The following is a 15,051-nucleotide window of genomic DNA, read 5'->3' as shown; positions in this document are numbered from 1 at the left end:
AACTTGAATAAAAAATAAACGATCGCGTCTTAGCAATGCACTGCTCCTAGCGTGAACATAAGAAATGTTTGGAGGCTGATGAAGTCACAGCAGGCACTGCATTTCTTTCGTAAAGATAGATGACTTTCTTTCATTATATGAGTTAATACACACAATACAATCATTCTTAAGCGGTAGCTCTCTTCACAAATGCCTTTAAATTGGCAAAGCACCTAGCAGGGTAATAGAAAAAAATAAAGTAGTACTTTAATCGAAGTATGCGAATATTTCCATACCTTTTTTTCATAATGTCATTGCAAAATTACCATTAAGGCTGCTAATAGTATTATTGGTATCAAAATACTACTCTATTTGACGTATAAAAACCTCTATTACCCTGCTAGGTGCTTTGAAATTGGACATTTGTAAAAGTGCTGTTCATGCTAGGAGCAGTGCGTTGGTCTTAGCAATACTTAGCAAAATATTCATCCAACTACACGGCTATGGTATCAGAAAACATACGGGCTAACAGCGAATTTCGGTTCACAATCAATTGACAGGGACTTGATCAAACAGCGATACGTTGCCCTATTGGCTCGCAGGTCAACTAAACGACTAAAATTGTTAAAAATCCTGGACAAATTGCGAACCGGTTCGAAAAAGACGTAGAACGTGCGATGAGTCGGAAGTGCATAAACTCATGAAAACGGAGGGACCTGGAATGTCGGTTAACGACAAACTTCAAAGCGAGGTCGGGAGCATCAATACGACCGTTGCACGAAAAATTCGCACAGATTTAGTCTTCGCCTCGACAGAGTCTCGATCCCGAGAGTTTTACACCTAGACTCATAGGTGGGAAGCTTGCAATTAGCGTCTCTCCTAACAGTCCTACGGATGGTATAAATGACAAAGTACTTTTCCTTTTGTATCGACTCGACCTTGGCTACTCTGTTGGTTTGCCAGGGATACCATAAAAGCGCTCTCAAGTTGGTGAAGCCGTAACACATTCGTTTCATGAATCCAAGCATCGAATACTTTCGATACAACATATTCAAGTGAAAATTAAAATTGAGTGCACAGTCAAGAAAGAATCCAAGAAAGCAAATTAGCGTCACACGTTCCAACATGGAAGAGTCGATACAGTAGTTGAACAACGCTGGATCTCTGGATCGGTGGAAGGAAATTACCTTACACTTATAATAGTATCTATGCAACAAGTTGCGAAAAGTGGCTGTTTTAGTCACTAGATGTGAGTTTCGGCTTCGCCTCGTTTGATAACCAAATTGTGTTGCATACAACGTTTTCTGCAACAAGCGCAAAACATTACTCTACCTTCAGCATACATTTTACCTGCTTTCGTAAGATTTTTCATTATGCCACTCATTTCAATGGTATAATGTAATTATTTCGTAACGAGTTGCATAATAATTACATTATGCCACTCAAATGAAAGAAATGCAGAAAATTAATTTTTGCATGCCCATTGTATCGAAACTAGCCTCTTCCCTGCTGTCGGTGCAAAATTTAAAATATTTCCCGTTCTTCACGGAAAGTGAAATTTTATACCCTAAAATTAAGTCATACATCCATTTCAATCTATGTAAACTGCTTGAAATCGCCCCCAACATAAATCTAATTCATTCCATTAACCGGTATCCGATTATACTGAAGTGATGGATACATAACTAATATCTGTTGACACCAAAATCTCAAATGTCATTCGCTTACCGACCGAAATACTTAAATATATTACTTCACAGTTATTCTCTCTCACACACAACACAACAGTGTTATATTCTGCTGATATTCTTGACACAATATCCTCATGAGAACGATTAAACCCAAATAATATGTGGAAAATCTATGCGAATAGAAACATCATCATCGTGTAAAAACGACCCCAGTTGTTTATTTTTATTTGTGTATCTCCAGGCGAACAGAATTTTTATGTCTCTCCTTCAGTATTTTGTGGATGAAAATGGGAAAATTTGAAAAGTCATTCGATGGTTACGTACATACATATACGTATACCCAATAAGGGTATGGCAAACGTTAATAATAGGAAAATTGACAGGCATTGATTGTTTAAGCAGTCATAAGGCAAGGCGTAAGGTCAAGACGATGTGGGATCTGCATTTTTTCATTTAAGGAGAATTGCTGAATTGACCCTCGGTCATCTCTCTGTTACATTAAAAATTGTTGTAAAAATGTGATGTTCAATTCACTGTGCTTTTCGAGTGGGAGTTTCAAGTTATTTGATTTTTAATGCTGCCAAAAAACAATAACTACCTACACAAAACGGGTGTGAGATGGTGTGAAATGTTTGTCTAGCTCAAACTGGTTCTAAAAATTCGTCTTTTTAGATAGGTCCATATTTTGGTGAGAGAATGATAACATTGTCTGAAATTGTCTCTAATGTTACTTGAGGTAGAAAACAGCATCTGCACACAAACCAAAGGTCCAGGCATGCAGAAGCTTCTTTGTGAGATTTTGAATTAGCTACCCAACATTTACTTATAACTTAATGGAGCGTCCACTCCTAATGCTAGAGAGAGAGAGAGAGAGAGAGATAGGACATTGCCACTACACATCGCTGTTTTGAAAAATAATTAAACAATAGACCTGGTGGAGAGACATAGGTTATTTCTTAGAACCTTTGTTGCTCCCATCATATTATTTACTCCTTTCGTTTCAAGTTTCACTAACTTTTTGTAACTCTTTTTTCAGCCAAGAATGCTGTTCTAACTTTCCATAACGAAATGTACTCTTTTTCAATTTTTGAATCTATGTGAACTCTACTTAAATTCTTACTAAACTCAGAAAAGTTGTTGAAAATCTTAAGTGCTTGCGGCGTGAGTGCCAAAAAATTTAGGCAAAATGGCTCGATTATGAAAATCAAAAGCTGTTTTTGGGTCTTTCAAGTAAATTGGTGGAAGTTAGGTTTGTAGACCAGTTTATAGTTAAATGTTCGATTGTTAAATTGCTTGACGAAGAACAGAAATATTTTGTCTCAGCGACTCCCAATGACATAATATTATGTCATTGGTGACTCCTGTCCTCAACAAGAACAAATTGAAATTTATATCATTTTTTATAAGGTTAAGTCATCTGTTATCGACTGACAAGAATAAACGATATGCTTGGCTAATGTGATGGTATATAACAAGATTTATGATAAAACAATTGAAGTAAAAGACTTATCAAATTTCTTGATAAAATCCACCAATCAGATGAAGTAACAGATTCAATAATAATTTTTTGCATTCCGCGAGAGAGAAGATAAAAGAAAGGAAAAAGTTGGTTAATCCAGTAACTAACATTTAATTCTAAAACCGCGATAACCTCGAATTATTACATTGGTCAACATTAGTCACCTGAAAATCATCTCTGTTCTGTCAAAACCAATGAAGTGATAGATTTTGTTGTTATAAGCTTAACTTTTCTAAAAGGGTAAAATCTTTCATATCGATGAAGTCGAGTCAAATGAAAATGATTTACGAATAGTGGTGATAATATCTAACTTTTAAAGAGATTATCCCAACTTCATAAATCCAATTTTTATATAGGAAATTGCTGTCTATACCTCGCTGCTTTTATACATTCCTATCCAAATAAATAATAAGAGATAAAGCATTCGGATCACGACGAGAAGAGCCGTAAATTAAACTTTGCCACGAAATCGTATAGTGAAAAGGATGTGTGTTATTTAAAGTGTGTGTTCGTGTGTTCAAATGCCACATTACCATTTTTAAATTGAAAATAATTATTTTAATGTTAGTTATGAGCTTCAAATCCTGAGAAGCCATAAAAGGCATTTATTACTTCTTAGCTTCTTACATCACCGTCATCATTATCATCATCGTCATTGTGAACTGAATGATGTTTATAAACCGAAATACATTTTTTTCCCAATTGGCAATGTTACGCAATCACTGCATGGGCGAACGATTTCTTTAACAGTTTCATATTCATGTGTGCGTGAGTGGGAGGTTATTTTCGGGCGTATACATTGTTATGCACGCCTTTGCCGTTATTTTTAAGTTTTCTTCTTATTTTTTGTTTTATTTTATTTTGCAACGTAGTAAAATTGTGGAAAATTCAATTTTGTAAAGCCATTTTCCGGACAGGCTACATTCATTTCTCCCGTAACTGTTACAAGAACTTATGGAGAATTTACTTTACAAATGAAAGGACTTTAAATGAGACAAGTCTATTTGGTGAACTGCAAAATCCATTCCCTTCGATCGATACAATTTTAACATAATTGGGAAGTGGTAGTGACCGACAAAATGCAATTTTAACTTCGATAATTCAGCTACGACTTCAATTTATTTACTAATATAAAAATGTCATTTCAACGTAAATTGAAATCTCAGGCGGAACTGTCCGAATGTTGTTGGATGCAAGCTAAGACTAACTAGACACATAAATTGAAGGGAGTAGACCTCTGTTAAAAATCTTTTCACAAAGTCTTGGGTAGTTGTTGTTGTTTGTCTCTCTATACTTTATGGGCCGAACGAAGTAGTACCAAGACCTACCTTAGGACTCAGATTTAGAGTATGTGAAAATAATTCAGTGCCGATGGTTCTAACGATTACCAAGTCTCATCTATTAGGAGGACAAATCGCCTGACTGTTTCATTTACTTAAAATCCAATTATAGTGAATTAGTCTACGTCTATGTGAATTACTGAGCTTCTCGTTGTAGCTTTCTGCTATATGTCCAGTCCATTATGTTAACAAACAACTAACAAGAAACTGAACATAAGTTCTCCTTTTGGGGATTTTTCAGAAACAGCCCTTCTGCAGAGGGAATTTCGAGAGGTTTTACTACTCGTCGAATAAAAAAGCTTTCGAAAAGTTAAGTTGTTGATTACTTTATCGTGTTAACAACCAGTCTAGTGCTCACACACTAGTTGCTGGAATCGCTGGACACACCAAAGTCAAGATTTCTTTCAGAACAAAACTGTCGAAAAAAAGTAGGGTGATGCGGCTGTATGTGGTTATTATCGGACATAATAGATGTTATTAGATGTGAACAAATTAGGCAGAGATCCATTTTTTCGGTAAAAATGAAAAAGAGAAATTTCAGCGTCGTATCCATATTCGCGAACTTTTTGCCCTAGCCGTGACTGTATGTTTTGTGTGGCATTGGTCCTAATCGATTTTTATTGATTTTTTAAACGGTGGAAAGACACTGACAGGAAAAAAGGTGAAAATTTGCATTTGAGATTCGTGGCCCTCGTTCCGGTCGTACCACAAGAAACCAGGGACTAAAATAAGGATTTTTTTCGGTGTAGCCAGATCTTGTGAGGCGCCCATGTTTTTGCTCTGAAGGGGCCAAATTTTCATAAATCTGTCTATTTTTAGTGAGTCATAGACTAACCCACCAGAATTTATCCGAAATAGACAGATTTTCATAAATCTGTCTATTTTTAGTGAGTCATAGACTAACCCACCAGAATTTATCCGAAATAGACAGATTTTCATAAATCTGTCTATTTTTAGTGAGTCATAGACTAACCCACCAGAATTTATCCAAAATAGACAGATTTTCATAAATCTGTCTGTTTTCAGTGAAACCTAGACGGACTCACCAGAATTTATCCAAAATGTTAGTGAAACATAGACTGACCCACCAGAATTTATCCAAAATAGACAGATTTTCATAAATCGCACTTTTCGGGTCCTAGGTATGAATTTTTTTTAAATACTAACTTTTGATGATACAAAAACAGTGAACTGCACAACTCTTAAAGTATAAGTGAATCTCTGATTCGAGCAAATACTTATTTAGGTGTAATTTAGGTATATAAAAACATTTAAAGGAAAAATGCGACGCAGGTCAAATTTTTAAATTTCTTGGTTTGGCTACAGGCAATCTTCTAACCAGAAGTAGTTTTAATTCTTCGGGTTCTGGTGAAGACGTTTCTTTCAGCGCAGCGGAAAGAACTGACCGGAAAATATCAAGATAGATCTGCAAACTTGAAGTTAGAATTTTGGCGTGGTAATTCAAACTTTGGAACTCATGACCGCTAATGGTGTCGCATTCTGCGTCTGAACTCAAAAAATTTAACGAATGATTCGGTTTTCGTCTTTAAAGTTATTTTATTTTATCCTAAAATTTTCTTGAAAATGGTGTGGTTTCATCAACAATTACCATTCGTGACGCATGTTTTGTTGGTAGTTCAATTTGTTGAGTTCAGTCGAAGCATTAATTGCAGAGGAGGAGTTCAAATGCTGTAAATAAGCTACTCATTTAGAAAAACGGTTTCGCCACAAATACAGTGAAAATTCTGTGGTCGCAAATGTCGACGGCAGTGTCGCCACTTTAAGGGGCAGTGTCGCCAATTGCCTACACACTTGTTCCTTACTTTAGTCCCTGCAAGAAACACTATCGAAAAACAACTTTTCACTCTTCCTTTTGGTTAACTATTTCGTTTCGTAGTGAGTGAGGAACTGATAACTTGGCTAAACCGAAAAGGTTTGGCTGGCTGGTACGCATTAAAAAAAGTTGCAAAAACAGTTTTCTATAGAAGGAATACCACCTAAAAGTGAATTCAATCGTAGAACTTATCTTAATTGAAACCGAGCCAAACTAAACCTCTTAAAAAATCAATTAATTCAACAATTTTGCATAACCAATGGTTATTAACCATGTACCGTAGGTAAATCCATTACTGTTCGCTTCGTTCTTATATTTTTGATTAACGAAAGCAAACTATTACACTCATCCATTCCAAAACTATATGCACCACCATAATCGTGTGTGTACTCTCATATCGATGGTGTTTACAAATACCTTCACAATTATTAGTTTGCTTTCAAAACTACAATCATATAAGCTAAATTGATTGAGTATTCATTTGGCTCGTCCAGAATGGAACTGAGTTGAATGAGAATGATTAGTCGCATACAATCGACAATGAATGAAGTTGTAATTGATTACGTAAATTTACCTTTTACATGATGATCGGCAGTCATCCAGGTCATCCTCTTGCGCGATCAGTGGCCATCGATGCATAATTACATTCGTGCAATACCTACGAGATGTTGCAATGGAATACTCCAACCGCACGTATTGATGCATTGCATCCTGCATGGTCATCGGTTGAGTTGTTTTTAAAATTCCAATTCGACTCTGATGAAAAGTTCATGATTTTAAATCATTTAGCGAGATTATAATACTACTTTTCTGCCATTCGAAACAGTTGACGGACGATTCGTGTTAGGAGGTGGTACTCGTTCGATGGTGCTCTTCGCGGTTTACATAAATTTTTTTTGATTGAATGTTTTGGAAAAAAAGTTGTGCGACAATTTGTGATCAAAAAGACGTTTTTTATCAAAATTAAAATCTAATTTTTTAACCATGGAATTTTCCGTCAGTCGTTTCTTTTACTTCCTGTCGTGTATGACCTTTATTCATTGCTACCTTGATGACGGAAAGGTAATTTGTATTTTCATGGCAAAGCAATTGACAAACTAGAATTCCTGATGAAAGTTAATTAATGTTTGATATTTGTCCTAGTTGCAAAATTGCTTGCAGCCCATCCAGAGGGCCTTATATTGAGAAATATTTCACTAAATTTCACCACTTTTCAGTGAAATTTAGTGAAACATTTCATTTGGCCCTGAACCCATCTTAATTAACAATTTGGTTTGATAACCTTGCTTAACGTTTTGTCATTATCAATTTTCTCCTCAAGCAATTATCACAGTCCAACATAAAAGTAGTTGCCACCACAGACGATGACACTCATTTATCGAACACTTTGGCTCAAATATTAAAGCCCAGAGTAGTTGGTACCGAAGGTCACGAAGAAGTGAAACGGTTCATTGTGAAGTACACCGACCATCCCAATTCCATTTAGAAATTTAGTGAAATTTCTGACATTTCTTCACAGTGAATTGCAGTCAATGAACGTAAATGTTGAGCTGGACGAATTTGCTGATGTTGCTCCCATCTTTGGTAATTTAACATTCACAAATATTGTGGGGAAGCTCAATCCCAACGCTGATTCCTATCTCACTTTGGCCTGTCATTACGACAGTAAATATTTCCCGGATGAGTATTTCGAGGCAGCGATTGATTCAGCTGTACCATGCGCAATCATGTTGAATGTCTTGAAGACATTGATGCCGGCGCTAGAAAGTTTTCGAGCGAGGACCGATATTAGTTTGATGGTGTGTGTGTGTAGTAAAACTTTGCTGTGAAATTTAAGTTTTTGAAATATTTTCACCTCCGAATCCTAGCTCATATTTTTCGACGGCGAAGAAGCGTTTGTCGATTGGACACAAACCGATTCGCTGTATGGTTCACGGCATCTAGCCGATATGTGGGATTCGCAAAATCATTTGACGCAAGGACGAACGATTAAACAACTTGATCGTATCGAAGTTATGGTTTTGTTGGATTTGATCGGTGCTGCAAATTCGAAATTCGTGAACTTTTTCTCATCGACCCAAGCGCTTTTCTCACGGTTGAGCGACATTGAGAGGTCTTTGCTGGATGGAAATGTTCTGGATGGTAGACCGAGGCCCATGTTTATTCGAAGAAATTCCTATTCTACCATAGATGACGACCACAGGCCATTCATGCAGAAAGGTAAGTTGAAGAGCGCTAAATGAAGACTGAGTTGTAGATTATTTAGGCTGTACGAGTATAGAGTAAGGAATTGGTTCTCGCATTATTCGTTCGTCAAGCGAGTCGCCACTGGTCATTGGTGGGTTTTGTTTTTTAATTTTTCAAGTTGGCACACATGCATTACTACATCAGATTCGACATTAGATTCCCTGAAAACCTGTGCTTTGACCTAAGTAATAAACACTAACTTAGCGAGCTAAACTTTATCTATTCTGTTCGAAGAACTTTGAAGGAAGTCAGGAAGCAAAATTGTTGTCCTTTTACAAAAAGCATCTGTTATCGACAAAGGCGGTAATAGTAAGGGATCGAAATCTTGTTCGTATTTCTTATATTATGTCTGCTATTTGTTAAAACGTTGAAGCAAAAGATTCTGCTCGCAGCATGATCATTAGTTATTTACGTATCTGTTGTGACCCATCGGCGGATTGTAGCCCGAACGAAAGTGCCTAAAATAAACCGACCAACAACAGATGCGTATCAACTTTTCATGCTGAGGGCCTAGATTCCGAGAAAAATTCCGTAATTTATGTCCAAGGCATGTAAAAGAATTTCCTAAAGTCTTTCCCTCCTTCTTTTTACTCATTTGGATACGAAATATCCAATTCGTTCCCTTGTATATACTATATTCGAAGGTTTGTTATTTTGACAAGGGTAGAGTTTGCATATCCGAGCCGATGGCGAGGTATGTAACTACCCGCGTCAAAATAACAGTTTTCAAACCGAGGCGCTTAAACACACACGCGTGAGTTGCGAGTTTCAAAATTGTTTCCCCAAGTAATGAATCATGGCAGCAGCTTGCACTGTATTCTATTTTATTGCTTGTCCAAGCGAAAATTGATTCTTACATATCAATTCCTTAACGCAGTAACAACGAATCTAGTATACCGCTGAACCCTCCGAAATTGGCTCACACGTCTACGAAGAAAAAAATCCCGAAAACAACACTAATGTTATGTTGGTATTGTTACAGCAGTAATCTCAATACACGTCACAACGGTCACAACAGTCGGCTTGGCACTGAATTGTTTTTCCGTTTCAGGATAATGCATTAATTTTGTTGTTTTCGTTATTTAGAATAAAAATTTTGCAGTGAAGTGAAGTGAATAATGTCTAACATAAGCAAAGTGTTTAGTGTTCTCGAATATAAGTGAAAAATACGCAACTAAAAGTGTTTGCCATGTGTTCATTACAAACATTGAATTTATTGCTGGAGCAAAAAAATGGCTGACACTTTCAGTTTTGTGATTTTCTTTTCGAAATAATTCAAATGCTTTTGCGACATTCAACTCACGCCACTGGAAAATTTGTGTTCAAAAACACAAAACATCAATAATTACTTTCTTTTTTTCTGTTGGAAGGCATTAAATATTTCAGATGATGCATTCTCCTTCATCTGGCTGCACCTCGCGAAAACTCGTTTTACGTGAATGACTGTGCACCCCGCGAAAATAGAGATTCCTTGACGATAGTGTCACACAAATATCCCTCATGTAATCGACCATTTTCGCAGGGGCCAAATTGATATGTAAGAATCAATTTTCGCTTGGGGCAAGCAATAAAAGAATTTCCAGTAATTTCATTGGAATTTGTTTTCCGAATGACAGCATTATTACTGTCTGTTATGTAATGCCGTAGGCTTCAAAGTTTTTAAGATCATTTCTTGCACCATGTTGTTAGTCATTAAAAGTGTTATTGAACAATTATTTTTTTCTGCGGAAAATGGATTTTCAGACTGGAAAAGCCCATATATATGAAAACCTTAACCTGTCATCTGCATCTGTTATCGATAACTATGACAAAAATAATGACAAGCTCTGGGTAACATTGCCCGTTATATAGTAAACTGCATGTTAAAGAAATTGAAGTACAAGATTTGAAATCAACCGATCAAAAATATTTTGATCGATGTAAGTAATAGACGCGATAATAATGCTGGTAATATGCTTGTCGTCTGTAACAGGTTAAAAGTCGAATATAGCCGTACCTAAAGTATCTTTTCGGTTTTCTTTTTGTTTTGGAAGAACTCAATGAAAGAATTTTTTGGTGGAATAGAAATGAAAGAGTGTCCCGCAAAATTCATCAAAATTGATGTCATTTCCCTTGCCATTTCTAAATCAATTTTCTAAAATTAGATACAACCTTATAGCTACACTCGTGTACTATATCTGATCTTAACCGATCGGCCAAGACCCCTCCAAGGAATCTCGAGATATAGCCTGTGTAACTGATGTTTGTCCTGACGCGGATTTTTCAAGTTGAGACATCGATAAGGGTTAAATATATTTGAATGAAAGTTTTTTGTGCTATAAAACGGTCTGGTCAACCACTCGACCTGACTTGACCCGAAACAAAATTCTCTAACGACCCCAATTGACCTAGACCTGTTTTTAATCTGAAGTGAGAAAATCTGAACTGACATGAGATATCCTGACCAGATCTTACAAAAAAGTAATTGCGATTCCAATGTTGCTTCAATGAGCTCAATTCACGGAATCAGTTTAATTATTGGAACCGGATCGTCAGGTCAGGATTTTTCAGGTCAACAGAGAATTAAATCAACTGAGGTCACCAGTAAATCTAATCAAGTCAGGTTGATAATTTAAAGGTAAACTAAAACGGCTTGATTACAAATTACAACGATTAGTCTGGTAAGAAAGTAAATTTAATTAGATTCTACCCACACTGCAGATTCGATAACTTTACAACCGCGCGATAGAGTTTGTTTTACTAATAAAATTTCAATTTCATTTCCAAAGATGTGCCCATTCTTCATCTCATTGCAACACCATTCCCAGCGCAATGGCACACAACAGCTGATAATCGACAGAATTTGGACGCAGCATCCATCAGGAACTTTAATCGAATTTTGAGAGTTTTCGTTCTGGAGTATATGCTGGCACACAAAGATACGACAAGCTTTCGAAGTTGAAATAAATCCATTTATTTTACGCAGTGAGAGTTGACCCTCAAATGCTTGAATAAAGTGAAACCCAATTTAAATTGTTGCGTGAAGCATTTTAATCGATTTTAGAACAAATTTGATGATCCAACATAATGGCTTGAAATTCAAGCCTTGAATTTAACGATATGAATCACAGTAACTGATCATCGAATATTTCTAAGTTATGGCATCAGTCTTTGAATGAAACGACACTCATTTCCCACTTAACATTTGTTTCCAAAGCTACATTACAACCAACACATAGCGCAGTCGCATCAATTCATCGCGATTTACCACACAACAGTAGCACTGCTTTCTTTCCGACCATAAGTCACTTCCTTGGCTAACCGCTCGCAAACCCGGCCAATTAATGGAAGCATCGTCTACAACTTCAACAATTCCGATGCATCTAACACTCTTATCCGTTGATAGAAGTCTACTGTGTGGCCAAATGGTTGACTGTGAAGCGTACTGGAATGCCGTCAAATAGTTCATTGATAGATACGTGCCAAATCCATAAGCACTTCGTTCGTTCAAAGCACCGATGAGTCCACGATGGATGATCGAATGAAAGTTTTCGAAGTTGGATCCATGGTAGGCGAAAAATGTGCCATGACGTTCCTTTAGTTCAAGGAATTTCTCTGAAATTTTCGACTTTATTGAAAATAATTTCTGCCATGCAATCCATCGCAACTGTTTTACCTTCGTTGGTGTGATTATTGATTTTGAAAAAAATCACTCTTTGATAGTGGGGAATGTCGGTGAGTTTGGTTTCTTCAATTAGACGATCGATAAAAACGTTTCTCGGTTCTTCCAGGTGTAATGCGGATATGGTTAATGGATTGGTGAATATCCAATAAAGTAATTGCCATGTCAACAGCGGAAATTCAGTATCGTCCTGCAATTTACCGTTTAATTTATAGTTTCACTACACACAACCGGAATTGCTCTAATTTCACCTTTATGTCGTCCAATGGTGGTATCAACCCAATATGATGTCTAAGTCGTTCAATGTCTTTCGTTTTAGTTACGCGATCGAAAAAAACGGACGGAAATGGCATTAGGCATTGTGGTCTTCGTTCGGCTACGTTTAGAGCGTTTATGAACAGTGTCAAGCGCAGCTCACACACAAAACGTGTTATATGTTTTTCATCCCATAAAATTTCCAACGTAAGTTGCTTGAAATCGTCAGCATCCATTTTAAACAGTTAAAGAGATACGTAGACAAACACTACACTTTAAATCGTAAAGTCACACTTCGATATTCTCAGAAACATAAAATTGCTGATCAATCACAGCCGTTTGGAATGTATACATTCACCGACGGATGAAGAACTTGTGATGATTGTTTGTAAATATGATTAATGTGCGCCAGCGCAGAAACGATCGTAGAGGTTCTGTCAGTGCAGTTAGCGACAAGCAATCCTAATTGTTAGATGTCGATGATGTCGATCTTTCAAAATTTAGTCGCGAAATGAGTAGCTGTGCTTTTAGAAGGTTTCTCGGTAAGTTCATAAATATTTTCGTAGGTCAGTGTGGCATCACAGCAAAAATAAACAGAAGACCACACTGACAAAAAAGTTTCGAAAAACTCACCTGTAACAGGTAAGTCTCCAGGTAATCTACATTTTCTGTCGCAGCTGTATTTTTTGTATGGGGCGCTACAGCTGTGGCAGCTATTGTAGATTAGAGACTGGAGACAAAGTACCTCATACAAAAAAAAACTGCTGTGGCAGATAATGTACATTACCTGGAGACAAAGTTACCTGCTGCAGGTAAGATTTTCAACTCTTTTTTGTCAATGCAGGAAAAATTGGATTAATCGAACTTATGGCCCACACCCAAAAGCTCGATTCATTTAGATTGATGCCATCATCTAATGTGCAGATGTGCCTGTACGAACAGACATAAAAGAGTTTGAAGTTTTACCTGCAGCAAACTTAGTCTCTGGGAAGCCTGACCGCTGACTTGACCTGGTTCGTTTAATTTTGACCTAATCCAAATCATCCTAAGTCTCACTAAACAGAAGGAGGGTAATTTCGGCTGCATTGTGGATGCACCAAATTGTATCTGGACGTCTGGATTCTCCATACTTACGTAATCAACTGAACTTAAATACTGGAGATCGCCAACTGAGAAACTCAGGTTTTATTAGATTGGAACATTCGAGAACGGAATATGGGTGGAATTCTCCGCTCAACAATGCGTGCAAAGCATTCAATTGTGCAGCGGCAGTTGTCGATCCGACGTTACCGTTTATACGCTTTAAACAAGAAGTTTTGAAACGCCAGATCGGGCATTCGGTAACCTCATAGAACTGTGCTACGAGAGATAACGATTGTTAGATGGCAAAGGACTGTGATATAGTGGAAGTGAATTGATTTTAAGGGAATGGGTAAATTGAATTTTAAGAGTTGAATTTGAAAGGCTGATTGATTTGAACGTTAAAATATGAATTTAAATTGGAATTGAAGTAGACTTACATGTGTCTGAGCGGATTGACTGACGAAGCTAGAAAGCTAGATTGATTTAGTGTTCAATTTTTGATTGTATTGGTGGTGATGATGACGATGATTGTAACTATGTCAGCTTACTTAAGTAGACACTAAATAAATAAATAAATAAATAAATTCTGATTCAACCTGTAGGTTTTCAGGATTTTTTGTTTGTAAAATATTGTTTTACATTTAAATTTGTATTCAAAATTTATCTCAGGTCAAGTCAGATAAGATCACGTCGCGTCAGGTCAACGGTAACTCAGGTCTGGTTCATTTGATTTTATGCGATAACGTAGATTACCTGAAGGCCATATGTAATCTACATTATCTGCCACAGAAGAATTTTTTGTTTGGGAGCTATTGTAGATTACTTGGAGACCATTAATAGTATATTACTTCCGAGGTTTCAAGTTGTGTATTTGATAAGTGGGATGTTACAGCCCGACCCGAAGGGGAAATAACAACTTGGAACCTCGTAAGTACAATGCTTTACGTGATTAGGCAATGTAAATGAAAATGAAACATGCCGTAACACGTAAAATAACCTTACAAAGTTCCCCGCTGCAAATGAGTTGTCAAACTCTTTTTTGTCATTGTGGCATTTAACAACATGTTTAGCAATCACTGCCGTTTCCCGCAGCTCTTATCCACTGACAAACCGTAATGCCCTTTATTAATATTTAATAAACACTGGGTACAATAATAATAATTTGTTTATTATAACATTTACGGTAGAATGACAAACATTTCATCAAAATAGAATTTCATTTAAAATTTATCTTTAGCTTAGGCTACAAAAAAATGCACTTTTAATTGATTCAAACGAATATCCAATTTCTCAAAGAAAGAAAGTTAAATATTCGGACAAAATTTAAGGCTCGTATGAATCGTAAATCGTTTTCGGTCGAAATTTCGCTTTTCGTAACCGAAAAGCTTTCACATTACACGACTTTATCGTATGATCACAAATGTGTTGCCGTAATTCAGAGT

General features: G+C 36.6%; 2 protein-coding genes across 2 annotated transcripts; one reads left to right on the top strand and one right to left on the bottom strand.

Annotated features, from left to right (window-relative positions):
* Positions 1 to 7,167: 7,167 nt before the first annotated feature.
* LOC119078716 (glutaminyl-peptide cyclotransferase-like) lies at positions 7,168 to 11,628 on the top strand. Its single transcript, XM_037186388.1, has 5 exons — positions 7,168 to 7,425; positions 7,685 to 7,821; positions 7,883 to 8,162; positions 8,232 to 8,583; positions 11,379 to 11,628. The coding sequence occupies exons 1-5, from the start codon at positions 7,348 to 7,350 to the stop codon at positions 11,549 to 11,551; spliced, it is 1,020 nt and encodes a 339-aa protein (XP_037042283.1). The 5' UTR covers positions 7,168 to 7,347; the 3' UTR covers positions 11,552 to 11,628.
* LOC119078717 (protein mono-ADP-ribosyltransferase PARP16-like) lies at positions 11,602 to 13,054 on the bottom strand. Its single transcript, XM_037186389.1, has 3 exons — positions 12,523 to 13,054; positions 12,266 to 12,461; positions 11,602 to 12,204 (listed from the first exon to the last, which is right to left on the bottom strand). The coding sequence occupies exons 1-3, from the start codon at positions 12,760 to 12,762 to the stop codon at positions 11,807 to 11,809; spliced, it is 834 nt and encodes a 277-aa protein (XP_037042284.1). The 5' UTR covers positions 12,763 to 13,054; the 3' UTR covers positions 11,602 to 11,806.
* Between the last annotated feature and the right edge of the window lie 1,997 nt (positions 13,055 to 15,051).

The sequence above is a fragment of the Bradysia coprophila genome, unplaced genomic scaffold (assembly GCF_014529535.1).
Source record: "Bradysia coprophila strain Holo2 unplaced genomic scaffold, BU_Bcop_v1 contig_297, whole genome shotgun sequence".
NCBI classification, from domain to species: domain Eukaryota; kingdom Metazoa; phylum Arthropoda; class Insecta; order Diptera; family Sciaridae; genus Bradysia; species Bradysia coprophila.
The sequence above is the reverse complement of the archived record's forward strand: the minus strand, read 5'-3'. Positions and strand labels throughout refer to the sequence as shown.